The following is a 21,003-nucleotide window of genomic DNA, read 5'->3' on the forward strand; positions in this document are numbered from 1 at the left end:
AGGGTAGTTGCCCAAGAGGGAAGCCTGGGCACCATGCTGGGCCTTATTGAGCCGTGCCCCTCTCTCCCCTCTCTCCAAGTGTGGGGCATAAAGATTGGCAGCATTCCCAAAACCGGTGCCCTCCAGAAGTGCTGTGGCTGATTGCCCCCCATTGCCAGAGGGCACATTTGCACATGGAGGCTGCTGTACCGAAGCCCCCCGAGCAGCCTCCTCTTCCAACTGACCCCACAAGCTCAGTCTGAGAATGAAGGGAAAGGGAGAAGAGCCCTAAAGAACTTTGTTCTCTTGTCACCAGAAGCCTCACTCAGATGAGTGGAGAACTGCCCTGTGCAATTAGTAACCTTGTTGAGTTTGAGGCTCATGATCTGGTTTGGTGGATTTTATTTATTTATGTTTATGTATTGTATATGCCGCCCATCTCACTGTCAAATGACTCTGGATGCGGAAGAGTGGCAGGAGGCTGTCTGGAGGGATCCTCTCTCACCCACACCTTTGCCCTTCATCCGGCAGCCCTTTCCACCTCCCTGGCTGCAAGGAGGGGCTCTTCTTGCGTCTCCTCCCCAGCCCAGGCAGGTCTCCCTTTCTTGGGGAGAGGGCACGGACACCGACTGCCTCTGCCTTCCCAAGCGAGGGAAATGCCCACCGTTCCTCCCTCCCTAATCTCACTGTCGGACCTGCTGGCTGCAGAGATGGGCAGGGCTGAACAGGCCCCGAGGCCTCAGCCTCCTGCTGGTGCCAGGGGGCCTCCAGGCCCTGGGCAGCAATGTGGGAAGGACCATGGGGGTGGGGGCACCGCAGTGCAGAGGGAAACCCGGGAGAAGGGATCCTGTGGGCGGGGGGACCGGGACGGGGCTCCTCTACTTGCCTTGGGGCAAGGAGAACCTGATCCTGCCTCCACGTGGCTCTCGGCCTTTGCAGCCAGACGCTCCGTTCTGTTCTTGGGCACCACCCTGGGCTGTGCCCCACACGCTTTATCCGGCAGGCATTGCCATGGAAACGGACACACCTCTTTGCGTTCCCTGCAGAGTTCTCCTCGGTTCTCACTGACCACCATGAATGGGCAGGTTTTCCTCCGTCTCTGTCTTTTGAATGCTGCCAGGGCCCCAGTTGAGATTCCAGAGGCCAGTCTGTGCCGTGGCTAAGGCGCCCAGCTAGGAACTTTGAGACCAGGATCTCCAGCCGTCTGTTGAGATGCAAGGCTTCTGCCTGCCACAGATATTGGCAGGAGCTGCTCAGTTTTAAATGTAACCCAGGCAACCAACACATCTTTGGTTTGTGAGAGAGCAGAGCAAAGAAAAGGGTGCCTCTGAGCATGTCCGGCCTGTAAGAGGGAAATTTTTCCAGAAGTAAAAAAGTGGCTGTGTGTGTGTGTGTGTGTGTGTGTGTGTGTGTGTGTGTGTGTAAAAAAGTTTTTTTTGGGGGGGAATACTGCAAAGAACTATTTGCGGTATACTGCAGTATATAAAGGAAGCAAGGAGAAGAGACTTTTCAAAAATGAAACCAACTGAGGAAGAGAAACAAGCACAGGCCTTTTACTCTGATTTCTCCTTACTGGTAATAATTTAGCCACAATTATTTAGAAACAATTTTGATGATCTCTTTTGTTAGACTGAAATTGCATAGCTTCTTTTGCAGCCTAGAATGGCCCATGCAACGTTAACTTTCTGGATTCTGCATCAGTAAAACTGGTTACTGGACGTTTGATCACCACCTGATGCAGGAAATCAACTGATGGACACATAGATCTAGAAGTCGCCCACTTTTGTTCAGAACTGGCCAGACAATGGATTGTGGGCAGCCAGGCTCTTTATTATGATCCAGTCAGTAAAAATGCACAACGGAGAGATCTAAAAGAGGCATTTTTCTGGGATCCTTGCCCCAGTTTTTCAGGAATTGGGAGGGGGGGCACTGCAACTCAGTACTTTCTCTGGAAACAGGCCAATGCGCCCCCCCCCAAGAAAGAGGAGAAAGTAGGAAGCTGAGGGCGTTCCCTTCCCAGTTTGCCCAGCCTCTTCTCCAGGAGCAGCCATTTTGTGACTGCACGCTTGAACAGCTTTGTCAAATTCCAGGGGGGGCTCCCAGTCTCCTCCCATCAAGTGGCATCAGGCGCCTGGATGTTTGTGCTGCGAGGGACTTCCTGCAAAACCCGCCTCTCTCGGGGTGCCTGAAGAAGCCTTGAAAATTGGGATGAAGTTTCTGGCAGAGTCTCGGCCTCTGAAGGGAAACCCTGCGAAATGCCTTCTCCTGTGCAGACATGCCTAGTTGGCTGATCACGCACGGCCACAACTTGCCCCGTCGTGCTTGGGCAATGGTTCCCTTTGGGACTGAGAAGAGGAGGAGGAGGAGGTGGCAGCAGCAGCAAGAACCCCTGCCTCCATTTGCAGCCCTTTGAAAACATAGAAGAGGTTTGGGCCGTGTGAGAGGAAGGGCCATCAATAACACCCCCCCCCCCCTGCTCAAAGGCAGGGAGAAAAGATCATGGCAGTCGAAGCAGGGACCGGCTGATCTTTAGAAAGCACCCTCAGTCCTGGGAAGGGGCCGTGGGATGGGGGGCCCTTGCACTCTGCTCAGTTGGCCCTCAATGAAAGGCGAGCGGATGGGCTTCCTGGCTGCCCTTTGGATTTCTCCAGGCTTTGGAGAGGCAGCTCCGGACTCTTCCTTCTTCCGTTCTTGAGTCACGTGGGAGGCTCAGCTGATGCCAGCGGTGCCTGGCCTTTGAGAGCCCTACTGGGTAGAGCAGAGCAGGCAAGCAGAAGAGGTTGAGATTGTCTACAATGACCACATCTTGCGGTTTTCCGCTTCTCCTCCTGCCAGGCACAAGAGATCAGAAGGCAGGGTTAGGTCCAAAATGAGAACCGATTTATTCCATGTTAAATCGGAACTAAACGGCTCAATTCAAATTGATGGTAGATAACAGTCTCTGAGGGGACTGAACGTGGCTCTCTGGTGGGCAGGAACCCTAACGCTAACGCCTCCCTCGGGCTCCACCTGGTCATCTCCTACATCAGGGGTCCCCAAGCCCTAGTCCATGCAAGTGGTGGCCGAGCATGTGAAACTCCATTTGCACATGTGCCAGATTAGGTTGCATGCACAAAACCATCCTGCTCCTGCCACTGTGTGTCCTTGGAGTGGAAAGGTTAGGGACGTTGTCCTACATCTTTGCTCCCCACCTCACCCCAGTGAATCAGGGCTTCTGAATATCATTTTTCCCTTAAAGACTCCTTAAGGCCTCTTTTGCCTAGGTCAGGGGTCTTGCACGTTTCCATCAAATTCCTCTTCTTTCCTCTCAACCGTCCTGTTGGGAAGGGACTTCTGGCAGATCCTGATCCAGGCTGGTGATTGCTCTGGCAGGGGGTGACAACTGGACGCTGGGATGGAGGGGATGTTCCTTTGTGCCCAAAAGGCTGCTCTGCATCTGATTAGGAGCCAAAGGTTTTGAAGAAGTGTAGACAGAAGCAGGTGGACAAGAAATGGGACAAAGTTTCCAGCCTAGGAAACAGCAGCCAAGGTGGACTGGACTGAAGTACTACTACAGTTTTGACTTAAGACGTTTGAAGTTAAAGTGACCCAGAAAAAGGGACTTACGACCCGGATTTGAAATTCTAATGTCCAGGCCTCCTATGCAATCACATGACCACATATTGGGTGTTTAGCATCCAGCACATGTTTATGCCTGTTTGCCTTGTGATTACATGATCACAACTGACAATATCTTGTTACCTCTTAGTTCCTGGCAAAAAAACACCTCATAATGAACCATGGTTTAGCTTTACAATCACCACATTAGCTTAAATGAGGTCGTAAAATTGGGCACATGATGACCTGCTTTGCAACTATCACAATTTAAATTATGGGCTCAACCAATCAAGTAGTCATAAGTCAAGGACTACTTGTAAGTAACCTCCAAAACCTGTTTGATTCAAAAATGGCAAGTGAGAGAGGAGAAGGTTGAATGGGGTGCTAGAGTCATGTTGACTTGATCCAAAGTTGCTCTTGGATCTACTCCTTGACCTCAAATTGTTTTGCTTTGAATTAACAGAGCTCTTCCTGAGCTGTTCTTATTCATTCATGCAATTGTTCTCATGCACACAGTGCTTTTCGAGAGCCACCAGCCCCATCACTCAGCGACTGGTAGCTCTCTGCACCCAAAGCCATCACTGTCTGTATAAAATATTGGCAGATATGGAGAAAGCAGCTTTCAAAGAGCATTTTTAGACTGTGGCAGCAAAGCCCACAACTGTGGTTCATTAAAAACAACCCAAATGACATAGATGTAGCTATTCATTAGTTGCATAAATTAATTCTGAGGAAGTTTATATGTCTCCCTCACACCCAGACAAAGTACACCAGCCGAGGAGTAAGAAAATGGAAATGCTAAAAAAAGAGAGGCAAAAAGATAGAGGCAAAATTACCTCTAGACAATAACCATAAACAACCACAATAAAAGTAGGCCTGACATAGGCATTCTTGCATAGGCTTGCTCACACATGCATTGTGATAAGAAATATTTCTCTTTTCCCTCCCCCTTCCTCTTTCTCTCTTCCGTGAAAAGCAGCATCAAACCTCCCAGAACCTTTCAGCTCAGTTCTTTTATCTAAAAATTGGTTTTGCAAGCCTCGCCTTTCTTTGTGATGTTGAAATGCCCCCCTCTGCAGTTTTTGAAGATACAGCCTCTGCCCACTGCCTGTGCCAGATGTCCTGGCATTTTAGCTCAGCCTTGCGAGGAGCGAGATTCCAGCCTAATGCCATGTTTGAAGGCTGCTGGTTAATCATTGTTCACAGTTGAATGGCTGCTCCTAGGCCTGAATGTGCTGACTCCCTGCTTAAATTTTAACTGTGTCCTGGCGCATTTCTTGGAGGCTTCTGGTAAAGGAGATAAATAAGAGAGCAGCTTTTGTGGCACTAGAAGAAGGAGGCGGAAGAAGACCTGTTGTTTGCCTCACGCATGTGACAGATACTACTGCCCTGCAGGCTTCCCATCATTACTGGCAGTGGGCCTGGCACCGGTCTGGAGCCCAGATGGGTTGGGGAGGTAGTCAGCGGGCAGAGAGCCTTAGGGGATGAGTTGCTAGGCGGGGCTTCTCAACCTCACCAACTTTAAGATGTGTTGAACTTCAACTCCCAGAATTCAACGGTGCTAGCCGGGTGGGGGAGGCGGGGGTTCTAGAACTTGGAAGTCCACACATCTGAGGTTGAGAAGCTTTGTGCTTGGGGGGGGGTCCCTCCTCCTGGGAGTCCTTGTTCTGATGACCTCTGGCCTCTCTCTCCTTGAAATGAGGGCGCTGGCTGTCTCACACCCCGCAATCTGTGGACGCCAAACCAATTTGCCAAAACATTTAAACTTTAGCTTCATTATTAGAGTTTCTTCTCTGAGCACTCGGGATGTTCTTCAAATAATTATTGGCAATATTTTGTCGGGAGCCCCGGTTCCAAGTCATCAATTCTTCATTCTGGTTTTCTGAAGATCCAAATTCTTAGCCATATGGATGTTACAAATGGAAAAGTGTAGTTTTGATAATATGTACCAATGTTACCAACCTGATGTTTTTGCACTTTAATAGTTTGTCTAGATTTGTGGTATTTATTCTTCCCAGGCTGCAGAAATAGCCGTATTTCATGGTCACAATTTCTATCCCTATGATTTATTTTTTTGAGCTTCGGAAGATAAATCGGTTACCATTCCAACTTCCTCCTTATCTGTTTATACTGGGCTAGCTCTGCCTGCAGACATAATATTCAGTTTTTTAAATATTGAGCTTCCAGCTATCCAGCTATTTTTGAAGTTGTGTTGGGAAACTGCTAGCTAGGCTGAAAAGAGGAGTCAAGCAAGGGCCTGGTCTGGAGGCCTTGCACATCCACAAGCACCGTAAGCTTGACCTGACCCAGGTCCATGAAGCCTTCTCTGGTTGTTCCCAGGGAAAAGCAAACACTGGGAGATTCTTCTAACATGGATGATAGACTGGTTTTCATTATTCATGAGTGGCTCTGGTTCAGTGGTGGGATTCAAAAAATTGTATTACCTGGTTCTATGGCCGTGGCTTGGTGGGCGTGGCATGGCATGGCTTGGGGGGCGTGGCAGGGGAAGGATACTGCAAAATCACCATTCCCTCCCAATCAGTTGGGTCTCGGGAGGCAGAAAATAGATGGGGGTGGGGCCAGCCAGAGGTGGTATTTTCCGGTTTTCCAAACTACTCAAAATTTCTGCTATCGGTTCTCCAGAACTGGTCAGAACCTGCTGAATCCACCTCTGGTTGCTTGCATCTGACAAGTTGTTATTGTTCCTCCCAGCAATTTTAATTCCAATTTCTTCAGGCCTAGGATTTTCCTTGCTATCTTCTGCACCTAAATTGAATAAATAAGGGGACAGTGTACAACCCTCCTTTCATTGCTCTGTGGTCCCTTTTAGGAATGGTGAAGGAGGAAGTAAGGGGGACAAGACTCAAGGCCTTGTTTCCAGCCATTCTCTCTGTTGCTACAACTGAAAATATTACAGTGTACTTTAAAATGCTGCTTTTTCCACTGAGGAAATGAATGAAGGGAAACATGTCCCTCTGTGACCAATCTTCTTCCTGTCCAAACCACTTTCTCTCACATCATAGAATAGAGAATAACAGAGATAAAAGGGACCTTGGAGGTTTTCTAGTCCAACCCCCTGTACAAGCAGGAGACGCTATACCATTTCAGACAAGGACTGTCCAGTCTCTTTTTGAAAGCCCCCAGTGATGGAGCATCCAGAACCTCTGTAGGGAACCAATCAATTGGTTGATTGCTCTCACTGTCAGGAAATGTGGTTAGGATTTCTGGTATGACTGTTCAATTGTAGAATTAACAGAATAACAGAGTTGTAAGGGACCTTGGAGGTCTTCTAGTCCAACCCCCAACACTAGCAGGAGACCCTATACCATTTGGGACCAATGTTTGTACAATCTGTTCTTGAAAACCTCCAGTGATGGAGTACCTGTAATTTCTGGAGGGAAGCTGTTCCACCGACTGATTGTTCCCCCTCTTTAAATAACTTTAAAGAAGCCGTGGAAGAGTTTGATTGTAAGCTCCATGCGCCCCCCCTCCCCATTTCACCTCTCAGCCATCTCTGGAAGTTCTGCCTTCTTGAGCCTCTGTGATTTGAAGAAACAAGATCCTGAGTGGGACCCCCACTCCGGGGGTTGACAAGAAAGCAATCGGGACAGGGCTGTGAAGCAGTGGGGGAGGGGGCTGGACCAGAGGGGAGACTTCCCTTTCTTAATGGGAGTCAAACCTGAGGGCAGCTGCTGAAGAGGGAGACTTCACAGGCCCGACTTGGGTACCTTGAAACATACAACGGCAAACAAGAGACTTTGAGGGGGGGGGAAGAGTTGATACTTTGTTTTATACCCCACTTTTCCAGGCTCCAGAGCATGCATGCATGCATGCATGCATATCTATCTATCTATCTATCTATCTATCTATCTATCTATCTATCTATCTATCTATCTATCTATCTATCTTCCTTCCATCCATCTATCTTTCTATCTATCTTCCATCCATCTATCTTCCTATCTTCCTTCCTTCCTTCCATCCATCCATCCATCCATCCATCCATCCATCCATCCATCCATCCATCCATCCATCCAATCTTCTATCTATCTATCTATCTATCTATCTATCTATCTATCTATCTATCTATCTATCTATCTATCTATCTATCTATCTATCTATCTATCTATCTATCTTCCTTCCATCCATCTATCTTTCTATCTATCTTCCATCCATCTATCTTCCTATCTTCCTATCTTCCTTCCTTCCATCCATCCATCCATCCATCCATCCATCCATCCATCCAATCTTCTTTCTATCTATCTATCTATCTATCTATCTATCTATCTATCTATCTATCTATCTATCTATCTATCTATCATCTATCATCTATCTATCTATCATCCTTCCATCCATCTATCTTTCTATCTATCGTCCATCCATCTATCTTCCTATCTTCCATCCATCCATCCATCCATCCATCCATCCATCCATCCATCCAATCTTCTATCTATCTATCTATCTATCTATCTATCTATCTATCTATCTATCTATCTATCTATCTATCTATCTATCTATCTATCTATCTATCTATCTATCTATCGTCTATCTCATCCATCCACCCTTCCATCCATCCATCTTCCTATCTATCTATCTTCCATCCATCTATCTTCATATTTTCCATCTATCTATCTTCCATCAATCTATCTATATTCCTATCTATCTTCTTATCTAGCTTCCATCCATCTATCTATCTTCCTATCTATCTTCCCATCCATCCATCTATCTATCTTCCATCCATCCATCCATCCATCCATCCATCCATCCATCCATCCCTCCCTCCCTCCCTCCATCTATCTCTGATCTAATTTATCACATTTTGAAACTGCCCATTTCCCTCTGGGCAGGGAACCAATAAAAATATTAAAACATAAGAACAGCTAGAAAATTTAAGAAGCGGCAAGGGTGCTTAAAAATCAATGTTAATTAATTAACATTAATTAATCAAAAACATTAATTAAGTTAATTAACAGGCAGGAAGAGGGCTTTTAGGGTGCTAATCAGCCCCTTATATGGTGTTCCTCCCCTTTTTATTCCCACACCCCTGCAAGGTAAGGTAGGTTGGATCATAAGAGAGAGAGAGAGAGCGAGAGCGAGCTGGAGCCCCCTGCCCAGCCATGAACCCAAGGAGTGTGTGGCTCCTTTTCTTTAGCAGCTTTGGAGAGGAGAGGGAGGAAGATTGATACTACGTGCAGATTGCCTTTCCCTTCCTGGCCCAAACATTCCTTGTCTGACATTGGGCCTGGCGTCCCCTCACCTGAGTCACCTGTCCTGGATTTGCTGTAGGGACGTTTCATTTTTCTTGGTAGCTCAGACCCTGCTGTGGCTCCAAGCCAGGAGAGTTTTGTGACGCCCTGGAATTGGCGAAGGGTATGAGAGTTTGGCCAGTGGCATGTGCTTGGCCTGACTGCTTTCCCTTCAGATGGCACTTGTGGGTAAAGGAGGCGGCATGGCAACCACGCTTCCCGGGAGAAGCACGTGGCTGGCGCTGGTGCATGTTGTTGCCACAATTCTGGAGACTTTTAAAGAGCAGCCTTCCACATCCTTGCACCTGCAGGTGTTTTGGATTGCAATTCTTTGGCTTCTCAGAAGCAGACCTGAAGGGCTGGCAAATTCTTGGAGTTTATTTATTTATTTATAACATAGTCTTGCAACCAATCCTAGGCAACCCCCAATCAAAAAATTAAAAACAACATGAAAATCATGACAAAGCTATAAAATTAAGCACATTAAAAACCACAAAAACCTGGCACCGTCACTCAGTTGGTCATCCCAGCACTTTGTGGAGAAATCAAAAGCTTTATGGAAGGCTGGGAGGGTTGAGGCCTGCCAGGCTTCAGGAAGCAGAGTCCTCTGTGGGTTGGAGGCTGCCACAGAAAAGGCCAGAGGAGGGCTGGAGCCCTTCTGCCACCTGCCAAATGGCGTGGCTGACCTACCTGGTGCCCCTCTTTCTAAGAGCCTGATGAATATTCAGATGGAGGGCAATGAATGGGACAAGAGGAGGAGGGCTGCTGTGCATTTTGCGGGGGGGCGGGCATTTCAGGTGACACTTCCCCCCCCCCAAAGGCAACTGGACTTTCTTGGTGTTTTGTTTCTCATCCAAAAAGCTTCTTCAGTTCTGACTGACTGTCAGAGAATGGAAAAATTTACACCTGTGAATACTCTGAGGGTCATTTGGGCCTTTATCCTATCCTCAGACTCACTTGAATCATTCCATTCCCTGACAGTCAGTCAGAACTGAGCAAGCTTCTCAGATGAGAAGGAAACATTTTCAAGGACAAAAGCAAGAAAATCCAGCTTCCATTTGGAAAAAGCACCTTTGGGACAACCATGAACTGGATGATTGAGACTCTCCATAGCCATTGAGCATTCCAGTTCTTAATTGCTAAATTAAGTAAAAGGAGGCCCATTTACTGAAAGACTTATATTCTGTACATATGCAGAAGATCCCATGTCCAGACATGGGAGGTTTTTGATTGTGCAGGAAGCCACTAGAATAACGATTTTTAACCCGGGCTACTCTTAAGATGCCAGCTGGGGAATGCTGGGAGCTGGTCCACATGTCTTAAAGTGTATCTGCAGGGGGAGTCAAAGAAGGCATGATGGCAGCTTCAGCTGTGCACTTTAAACCCTCACTTTCCTCCCCCCTCCCCCCCCAAGCTCTCTTCTCTGGGCCTTGTCTCAAGGCTGGTCCTGCCTGGGTGGTGGTGGAGGGACCCTGCTTGGGAGTGAAGGTCCACGTAATCCCAGGGCCTGCTATGGGGTATGTGGACTGTGGGGGGCATGGACATCAGGATAGGACAGGAATTGGGGGAGCCTGGCTGCTCATTGACGGAACTGTGATCTGAATCACAATAGGCTGTAGGGGAACTGCCTGATTGGCACAGAATCTCAGAGTAGGGAGAGCCAGTTCTAGTTTATACAGCACAGAAGCTGCTCCCTTGGGCCAGTCCTTCTCCCTCAGCCCAGCCTACCTTGCAGAGGTCTTGTGGTGGGGACTGAACCAAATAGGGAATCCTATTTATAAGGTTTGGTAGCCCTGAATGAAAGATATAAATCAACTAAACACTTTGCTGCTATATTCTGCCAGGCTAGCATTAAGGAGAAGGAGGAGCACCACCTGGCCCCTCCCCTGGCCATTGGTGTTGCAGACTCTGCTGTCCAGAGGTGGCTCCCACAAACCACATCCATTCCCCCCCCCCCCCCCCGGTCTCCCTTTTGTTGCAGGCAGATTTGACTCAAATCAGAGGTGGGGGGGGGGAATGGATGTTTCCAATGTTGCAGTTTTATCCAATCCAGCCAGAGGACTGTCCTGCCAGAGCTACACACTGGTGCTGCTCACCATGGCCCTCCCCTACCTCAAGATTAGATAACACCTCAAATGTCCTGGAAAACCCCACATAAGATCAATGATCCATTTGGGGTAGCCATCTTCCCCGGAGATCAATCTCAGACTGCGTCTTTGGCTGGATTCATAGAATTTTTGTTTCTAAGCAAAGTAGTTGTTGAAAGTCTGCTTGGTTTTCATAATCTTTATTGCCATGGTTTTTAAGTGAATCACTACAGTTGTTAAGTGAACAATTGATTCTTAAGCCAATCCAGCTCCACCCATTCACCTGGCTGGTCAGAAGCCAGTTAGGAAAGTCAAAAATGGCCTTCAATTATAATAAAGATTTGTTTATTTGTCTCAGAAGCATCACAATTAAAATGAGGCATACTATATAACATCAAATTTAAAATTTAAATATGTACAAATGAAATATCTTTCCCAGAAACAATAAAGTCGGGACATAGATAAACAAATACATGCCCGTTGCCAAGCATCCAAGTTTTGACCACATGACCCCAGGGATGCTGCAAGAGTCATACATGCAGGAGGCCTGGTCTTGTCACTTTTTTCAGTGCCACCACAGTAATTTTGAACCATTGGTGGAGGAGCACTTGTATGTCGAGGACCATCTGGATTGGGACCAGGTCTTCATAGGAATACAGTAGTTCTTAGTAGGTTCAGAATGTTGTGCCAACTGGGCCACCTAATGACGCCTGCCTGGAGGTCCCAGACCGTTCAATGGGTAGGTCAGGAACCGGCTGGTGGGCAGCAGGTCATGGCACAATATCGGCATTTATCCTAATCAAGCGGCTCTCTTCATTAACACGGACCTGTTGTGGTCGCCGTCTTCCCCAATACGATTAGCCGGATTCCTCCAAGGAACCATTTCCCAGAGTAAATAGAAGCCTACCCAGGATTAGCAGGTTGGGCCAAAGCGACCGGCCGGAGCGGGGGACACCCTGCTATACAACCGCGCCTCCGTCGCCCGTCCTCGCCGCTCAGCCGGGGCAAGTGGAGGATTTCAGCTTAGCCGGAGAGCTCCGCGGGCGGCGCCGGGTAGGGATGCGGGCGGCAGGGATGGGGGGGGGGCTGCGCGCGAAGTCCCTCCCCTCGTTGCCCCAGCGCTGACCTCGAGCACGGAGACCCCCCCAACCCATGCGGCTGGCCCCTCCTCCTGCTCCGGGAGGGAGGGAGGGCGGCGGCACGAGGAGAAGGACGCGAGTCCAGCAGCCGCCTTGCGCTCCCGCCGGCCGGAGCAGGCCGGAGCGGCGGGATGGTGGTCTTGCTGGGGAGGAACCTCCCTTCGCTGCTGGCGCTCTTCAAGAAGAAGGGTGAGCCTCTGCCGCCACCGCTCCCCGCCCCACCGCTGTCCGGGGGAGCAGCAGGCTGGGCAATGGAGGGAGGCTGCGCGTGAGGGGATCGGGCGCAGCGCTGGCGCGGCGCGGGGGGAAGGTCTGCGGCGCACTTGGGGTTTCGGGATCTCGCCCCCCCCCGAAGGGGATCGAAGCCAGCAGAGACGCCCGGGAGCCTTTGTCCCCTCCTGGCCCTTCTCCCTGCCCAGAGCGCCCCCGCCCCAGCTGCCCTCGCCTTGCGCCGCCCAGCCCAGCCAGCCTCACTGCTCGCCACCCCCTTGTTGCTCGGCGGCATCCCAGGCGAGGAGGGTGGCCTCAGCGAGGGGGCTTTCTCCCCCCCCCCCGACTGCTCCTCCCCGCTTGCTGGAGCCCAGGATGAGTCGGGCGTTTTTCCTACTGGGGGGTGGAGAAGAGTGGATGCCTTTCCCCTACTTCGTCCGGGAGGGCGGCGAAGGCCTGGACGGCCCGCGTGGCTCCGGCGCTCCGCTTCGAGCCACGGAAGTGAGCCGGAGGCTGCCGTGAGAAGGGAGCCTGGCTGGGTTGGCGCCTTGAAGCTTGGGGGAGAGGGGTCTGGAGGCGGGTGCCGACCTCCGGAAGCGCAGCCCGAAGGTGGAAGCTCCGGCGGGTCCGGGGCTGCCCAGCATCTTCCTCGTTCCGTGGCGATCCGTGAACTGGAAGCGCTCAAAGGCCAGGAGGGATTTGGCCAGTCCCGAAGTCCGTCTGGGCGAGAGAAGCTGCAGCCCAGCCGGCATCCCGGGGGGCTCTGGACCGGGGGAAGCTGACCGGGCTGCGTTTGTCGACCTTCGCGACCTAAAGAAGTGCGGACTTCAATTCCCAGGGGTCCCTTGCCGTCTTTGCTACCTGAGGAACTCTGGGAGATGAAGTCCACGCACCTTTAGGTTTCCATGGTCGGAAACAGAATCGGTAGATGTAAAATCTCTTTCCAATTAAGCTGGGTTCCCGGGGATTTTGTGGATACATAAACATAGTTTGTTTTGCAACTATAGATTTAATGACAGCCACAGTGGTTTCCCATTGCTGCCCTGTGGGATGTTTTTTAACTTTGCAGTCTGGGGATTTTTGGTGGCCTGAGCTTTTCAAGGTCATCTGTACTCATCTTGGTAGGAGTATAGAACTGATGAAGCTTCCTGGAAGGTTGTAGCCTTGTTAATCATAATTCTTTTTAGTTTTTCAGAATTTCATTAATGGATTGTAACAAATATTTATTAAAAAAATAAAAAGATTGTAAACTATAATTATAAACTGCCATGCGTTCTATTCATACTACCAGAAGTCACTCCTGATTTTTAAAATCTTCTAAATTTGAAATATAAAAATGTAGAACATAGAACATACTTATGTACATATTTATATAACATTAAAATGTACATAAAGAGAAATCTACATTTTGGAGGTGATATAAATCCATGTATGAAACTTACCGGGAAATGTTTTGCAAACTCAGTGAAATTCTGTGTCGGGTTTACTTTTAAGATACTAGATATTATTTTAGACATCCAACCTCGTAGAAACCCTCCCCCACTTCCAAGCTCAGCAGCTCAGTCCACTTGATAAGTTGTTTCAGCAGTCGGTGCCACATCATCCTGAAAGAAGTCATGGTTAATTTGGTTTTTCATCCCATAATTAGCTAAATACAGCTCCATGCATTTATGTATTGAAAGAAGGAAAGTGTGAAGGAAGAAATTGCTTTATTTAACATGTTCATTAACTGCCCCAATCATGTAATTCTGAGATTGTACATGACTATGAAAAACAAAAAATGTCATATCCCGCCCACTAGGTAAAACAAGCATGCCCCTCCCCCCAGCATTTGCATAGAGGTGGATGCCTGATGAATAAAAACCTTCTGGAGTATGAGAAGGGGGTCCTGTTGTTTGGGCAGCTCAGGGAGCACATTGCATAAGATCCAAGTCCGGTGAATTTCACAAGTGGCCCTTGAAAGATCTTCCCAAAATAACAGAAGGATGGGTACAGTGAGTCCACTGTACCTCAAGGCAGTGCCAGATGGTCTTTGGTGTTATGGTAATTGGAATTCTGAGTTGGGCCTGAGAGGAACCCCCTGCGTGGACTTCAAAATTAGCCAGGAAGGAGCTGATCCTAGCGGAATTTCCACCAGGTGCTGGAATAGCTGAAGACCCAGTTGGCTCTTCTCCAAAGGTTGACACTGAAGAGTGGGTTGCAGTGGTGACCAGGGTGCTGCCCAGGCCGTGGGATTTGATTCCCTAGGTGGGAAAGGGGTCTTCCTGCTTTCTAAGAACTTGCAGTAAGAGAGAGTACAAAAACCTTTTGCTATCTGATTGCCATCTTTCAAGGATTGATGCCTGTGCTAAACTCCCACGGCTGGAGGTCACAACTCCATCATCCCACCCACCCCCCGCCCCCAACTGGGGCAGGCAGGGAGGTAGGCTATGGTGTGCAGTGTGACATTGCCACACAAAACACACGTATCTACTTGTGCCCAAGCAGGATATTAAGCACCAAAGGTGGCCTTGTGATGCATGTTTTGCCATTTTCAGATGATTGTGGTTTGTACCAAATGCCTATGGGTGATGTGAATTCTAGTCCAATCCATCTGAAGGGTTCCAGGTTGGAGGAGGCTGAATAATACATTATAAAGTTAAATTCATACCCAAAATAGTGCTGTTTTGTCTTCTGAGAAGGATGAGGGTCCCTCTGATTCCCAAATTGCCTTGGCTTCCAGAGACAGAAGGAGGGCGAGGGTGGGGTGGGGGAGGCTTGCTTGCCTGCTTGGCTCCAGGCTGTTTATCCTAAGAAGAAGGAGAAATGAGCAAGGATGCTTCTGCAAGGATGTTTCGGAAGGGAGACTCCATCAACATTGATTTTGTAAAAGGCGAACCAGATTGTGGAGAGGGAAGAAGAGAGTGGTGGAAACCAAGTGGAAGCCAAATCAGCACTTGGCAGCCTTGTGGGAGACGACCTTCCTGGGGTTCAGACTGGCAGGGACTTGTGCCATAGTTTTAAACAGTTCTTGTTGGTGGCTGCAATCTAAATCTAACTTGGTTTTTTGGGGGGAAAGGTCCACAAACAGATGCAGCCCAAGAAGTACATGATTTCTGGACTTTACAATTGATGCTCCAATCCTCAAAGACATTTAAGTTGTCTTAATTGCTAGCCTTGCAAGTGTATGCATGAACAGGACTGTGGAGCTGCTTTTCCTGGCTTTGTGTTCAGAAGCAGTCTACCTTATATAGTGAGTCCTTCACTTACAACCACAATTGGGACTAGCATTTCCATTGCTAAGCAAGTAAGTGAGTTGCACCCAATTTTACAACCCACTGTTAAGTGAATCAGGCTTCCACTATTGACTTTGCGTATTGGAAGCTGGCTGGAAAGATCATAAATGGGGATCACGTTACCATGGGGATACTGCAATAGTCATAAGTGCGAGGACTGATTGTAGATCACTGTTTTCCATAACCCATGAACATCAAATGAGTGCTAGAAGGATGGTTGTAGGCTGAGGACCACCTGCCCTGCTGGAGGCTGAGTGCTTACTTGCGGGTCCAGACGTACCTAGTGGAAAGACTTGAGAGCCGATCTCCTGCTGAACAAGATTTGGGAGAACCAGATTAAGGGGCTCCTCCTGTTAGAGGTTTGGGGTCAGAACAGGGGATGCTGGCAAAGGCCGTTCATCTGTGTCCTTGATTGCCTTTGGGCCCTGCAGCAGATTGCTCCATTTTGTTCCCAGAATTCCCAGACCTCAGGACCCCTTTGCAAAGTCATGATTGGTTATGCCCGGGAGACAGTGGGGGGCAGTGGGGGCCTGGCCTTCTGTGGTCCATGGGGTTGCAAGGAATCAGACACAAGACTGTACAGCCACAACAACAAAGATGGCCCCAGTCTACTTCTCCAGCCTTGTCATCCACTCCAAGGGAGACAAAGGGAGGTTTGTGAAATCTCAACCCACCCAGGAGGATCCATTGTCTAAGCACTCCGAAAAGAACAGATTGAAAAGGAGGATGTGCTTTAAATAATATCTAAACAGCTATTAAGAGCTAAGTGTGTGGCAAAAATGGGCTGGTAATTCCTTGGAGGTCTGGGTGTATGATGGCACAGTGCCTGGATGCCACAGGGATTTCTTGGGCTTCAAAGCCCCTGGTTTCATACTATGACTCCTTCCTTTGCGTCTCTTTCCATTTTAGCTGGATTTCTATTTCGGATCCTTGAGCAGGGAACCCAATTTACCCAAACACAGGGTGGCACCTTCAATATCAAATGGACCGATCAGAGGTGCAGAGGGTGGGGGAAGCGCAGGTCTAGTTTTTGGCTTCCCTCCCCAGGTGTTTTATTTGATTGCATCAAAGCAAGTAACAAGAAATAAGTGTACATAAATACTATTAGCATTGCAGTATCAATTTTGATTTGTTTTTGTGTTTGCAAGAAAGAGGCATAGAAAATAATATAGAAACGGAAACAATCCCAGGGAGAGAGGGGATGCGTGATCAAAACACCTCTTGCTTGTACTTTCATGAAAGGAACAGCGAATTCGGATCTTGATAAACAATGTACATCAACCGTCGCTTGCTGCAGATCAGATACAGATTCATGTATTATGTAATAATTTATATAGCCAGACCCATCTTGCCTGGGGAGGGGCATGAGCAGGGCGGGGGGCTGCTGCTTTCTGCCATGCATGGTGTCAGCGGTTGATCACTAGTTTACTTTTAGAGGTGCCTCCAGCTTTGGAGTCAGTAGATCAACCATCATTCTGACTTCACTGAGTGGCTCATTGTTTGTTTGTTTCTATCAGAAGCATCACAATTGACATAAGGCATGCTATAAGACATAAAATTCAAAATATAATATGCAAGATTAAAATATGTATAAGTTAAACAGATCTTGGCCAGAAACTAGCGACATTAACTGCGTTCTGTCATGCTGTTGTCTTCTGCGTGTCACCATAATCGCAAAGGCCACAAGCCACCGGATAGCCCCATTTCTTCAGAGCATCTCTGGAGCTTCTTGTACCCATGCACAGCCTGTGCAATGATTTCCATACTTCCCAGCTTTGGTCAGACCTGCTGCCAGCCCCTCCGTCGGTTCCATGCTGGTTGTAGGCCGTAGAGAGGGCGTTGTCTTGAGTCTGTTTTTGTGTGCGGCTGATTGTCTCTGAACGGCAGACAGGGCAATGGCGGTAGATCTTACCTAGAGAGGAAGGGTTAAAGCATCCAGTCATAATTCTGTTAGTTTCATCCAGAGCAACACTGAATTTCCCAGCAGGTGCTGATTGGGGAGGGGCCGTATTTGCCTTATGAGTAGCAAAGGATTAGAGCCCTTGTCTTAAGGTTTGGCACCCCAGGTAGAGCTCGTTCATTTCCCAGGGAGGTTATATCGTCCACTGGGCTTCAGTTTAGTGTTGGTACAGGGCTGCTTCTATGTTAGGGCCCCATATGGAGAGACCCCGTAAAGACTTAGGCCTGTGGCAAAGTGGTGCATTTATATCTGCAGCTCCCCCCTGAAGAAATGGCTCCAATAAACAGCCGGACGGCTGGGCAGTCATTAGCTTCTGCCAGTCCAAGCGGAGAGGATGTCTTTGGACACGTCACCTTGCTATGCTAGAAGGAAGTTTGTCCACAGCTTAAGCACCGGCGGGAGAGCAATGCTGGTGCTGAGGATTTGGGGCTGCTCAGCCAAGTTAAAAGTTGAGTGCTTAGTTTAGGCTAAGTTTTAACCCTGGTCTTTTGTGGCTTGGCATGTTGCGTGAAGCTTGCTCATTTGATTGGGTTAAGATTAATGTATGGTGTAGGTCTAGAGCAGTGATGGGCAACCTTTTTGGCGTGGTGTGTCAAAAATCGGCAAAAAATCGAGCATAACTCGCGTTGTGTGTCACTTCGACAAAAACATAATTTTGCGCAATTTATAGTTTAAACTACAAAAATGTATAATTGCAATATATAATTGTATTTAATAAACCAAAAACAAATTATTTAACATACCTGCTTAGTAACTTCTTTGTTCATCAGTCGATTTTGTATGTTGCCCTTGATATTATTGAACTTGTTTGGGGTGCCGTGAACCAGGGCTGTGGAGTCGGCTGCTTCCAGCTCCACGTCCTCATCAACATGCCGCTCCAGCCCGCCCCAAGAGAACTCAGATATTCTCTTAATAATTGCATCTTTATTCTGCATATCGTGAAATAGAACTGGCGCACATCTTAGGAGAGTTTCTTTAATAAATTCTCCCTCATTAAGCGCTTTTGCATGCTGAGCTATGGAGTGAGCAATGCTCAAACTTGCAGAGTTTAAATTTGTAGAGCCTTTCATAAATTTAAGGATGGAGTTACCCTTAAACTATTGGCACCCCAATAGTTGCTGCTAATGGCGCTCACAGTTCCCGTTGGCACTCCGCTGTTCCCTGCTGTGGTGCGGTCGTAACCGACAGTCCCAGGAGTAGACTCTCTGTGCTGGCCTGACTGGAGAGAGGCACGCACTGTTCCCGCGCTCCTCTCCTGCGGGTCCTCCCTCGCCGCGCTGATGACGTGTGTGCGCACGCACGCCTTACCAGCAGCCCCTGTGCTCAGAAAGGGGCGGCGGCGATACAGTAAGTGAGTGTGGGCGGGGGAGATCACACGTCCCGCCCCCCCGTTCCTCCAGCACAGATTCTTTCATCCTCGGCGGCCGTGCAGGAGCCGAGGATGAATCGCATGAAATCCTGTGCGTGTCACCCCAAATGGCTACGCGTGTCAGCACTGACACGCGTGTCATAGGTTCGCCATCACTGGTCTAGAGGATATATTGATTCAGTAACCAGAGTAAGTGTGTTGTGTGGCTCCACTTGAGCATTCCCAGGAAAAAACCCCAAATGAAATCCTGCATGGCCGTCTCTCCCAGTGAGAGATGCTGCCGCCGCTGAGCCAGGGGTTTCTGCTTGAAAATGAAGGCGTGCAAGTAAAATGGATCCGATTTTGCTCAGACTCGCCTTCTGCCCCCACCCTATCCCCCTCTTTCGGTTCTGGGAGTGGCTGGGTTCTGTGATTGGTAAATCCACAATAAAATAAAGTGCTGCCCTTTAAGCTGGATTGCAAGGTTGGTGTGTGCCAGGTGCTGCAATAGGTGTGGTATCAGTCATGTGACTCTGCCCTGGGCACTTTCACCTCTTCCTTGCACAGACTTTAAAAATGTAGGCTGTGAATGGGAGCCGCCTGAGCTCCTCGCTGAGGGGTGGAAGGAAAAGAGAAGTGTTGCGGGGGGGAGGCCCTGTGAAGTGAGGCAGGGCTGGTCGGGAGACCCCTGCTTGGTTGAGCTGCACGGTGGCTTCTCGGGCTACAGCAGCGTTTCCCAATCTCGGCAACTTAAAGATATGTGGATTCCAACTCCCAGAATCCCCCAGCCAGCATACAGTATCTGGGCTTCAGCTCCCATATACTAGGGATTCTCAGGTTGGAGCCCAGGCAGGTTGGCTGGAGAATTCTGGCAGTTTAAGTTCACACATTGTAGCATTGCCAAGGTTGAGAAACACTATCCTAGGTGGACAGAAATAAACCACAATGAATCTATGAAAAATACATTCAGCTGTATTAAGAGGCCTATTCTTGTGCAGCGTAAACATTGCTCGATTCAATCAAAGTTCTTTTGGGTGGAGTTGTGAAGCTTATGCGGCATAGTTCAATACTGCTGGAAGCGCCCTGCATTCCAGGGAAGTTGGTAGGATCCACAATAATTAAAATCTGTCGTAACAGATGCATTTTCAAGCATCAAAAGATGTTAAGCCACACAGTTCAGAACTGGCAGTTGTTGATTCCTGTGAACTGGTGACAATATAAAGTTTGGGACAGCCTTTGTGAACCATTATACAGCTCAACCTTGCCCAGTTGTCTCTCCAGAGATGTTGGATCATAATAATGGCATTTAGTGCAGTCTATCACATCTGGAAGACACCGACTTCAGGAAAATTGTTAATAAGGGTTAATAACTTAACCAAAAATTTCACTGATCTCTTGGGAAAAAGGGTTAATAACAGTCCATGCCGCTTGCCTTGTCAATGATGGCTGCTAGTCCTGGTTTGCAAAAGGGCAACTGAGCTGAAGAGAAAACACCCCATCCTTCTCTCCAGGATGAATGCAGCAACCTGGTGATACTCCCTGAGAGAAAGCAAAGAGGGGCTTTCGAAAAGAACTGGACCCTTTCTCAGTCTAGGAGGGGGTTTTATGGGGTGGGGGGCACTTGTAGTTCAGGGCCTGGATTCATCAGCCAAAAATTGGGCAGCCCTTGATGGGAAGGGCCCTCCCTTCTGCCACTGTGCAGGGCTGCTGCCCATCAGATCAAGAAAGGGTTGGGGGTGTGGAGATTTCCTGCCTTCCATTTGCTGCTTTGTGTGTGTGGAAGGGAAATGGACCCTCGTTTTCCTCTCAGTCTGAGGACTCTTCTTTTCCCCTCTGTGTCTCCAGGTGCTGCTGCCAAGGCGGAGAATGAGGAGAAGCGGCTGAGTGTCCAGTACAAGGCTGTAGAAGACCAGCCGGACAATGTGTTCTTCCCCAGCAGCCGCCCGCCACACCTGGAGGAACTGCACGTCCAGGCCCAGGCGGGGCTCAAGTCTTTGCAGAACCTAGGTAGGCTGACTGGGTTGGTGGCCAGGAGGGGCTGGCAAGGCCTTCTGGGGTTGACTTTGGAGCTGCTTGTTGGTCTGTAGGTCTCGCCCCACACGGATGGGACAGTTTTCCTTGCTTAGCATCCCATCTCAAAGCCAGCAGCTTTGCAGGTGGTGCTG

The 21,003-nt window shown here is 48.7% G+C and overlaps 1 protein-coding gene across 3 annotated transcripts in view; it reads left to right on the forward strand.

The window, feature by feature from the left end:
• The window catches only part of NHSL3 (NHS like 3), a 63,721-nt gene that overhangs the window by 23,431 nt on the left and 19,287 nt on the right, over window positions 1–21,003 (forward strand). For 2 of the 3 annotated variants that reach the window (XM_087727859.1, XM_087727860.1), the window contains exon 2: window positions 20,684–20,845. In XM_087727859.1, the coding sequence (XP_087583985.1) occupies window positions 20,684–20,845 (162 nt within the window). Of the gene's footprint in view, window positions 1–12,106; window positions 12,235–20,683; window positions 20,846–21,003 lie in introns of those variants that run through there. The other variant, XM_087727861.1, reaches the window with a different exon arrangement.

The sequence above is a fragment of the Thamnophis sirtalis genome, unplaced genomic scaffold (assembly GCF_051295495.1).
Source record: "Thamnophis sirtalis isolate CommonGarterSnake01/CBP01778 unplaced genomic scaffold, rThaSir2_p1.2 scaffold_13, whole genome shotgun sequence".
In the NCBI taxonomy this organism is placed as follows: domain Eukaryota; kingdom Metazoa; phylum Chordata; class Lepidosauria; order Squamata; family Natricidae; genus Thamnophis; species Thamnophis sirtalis.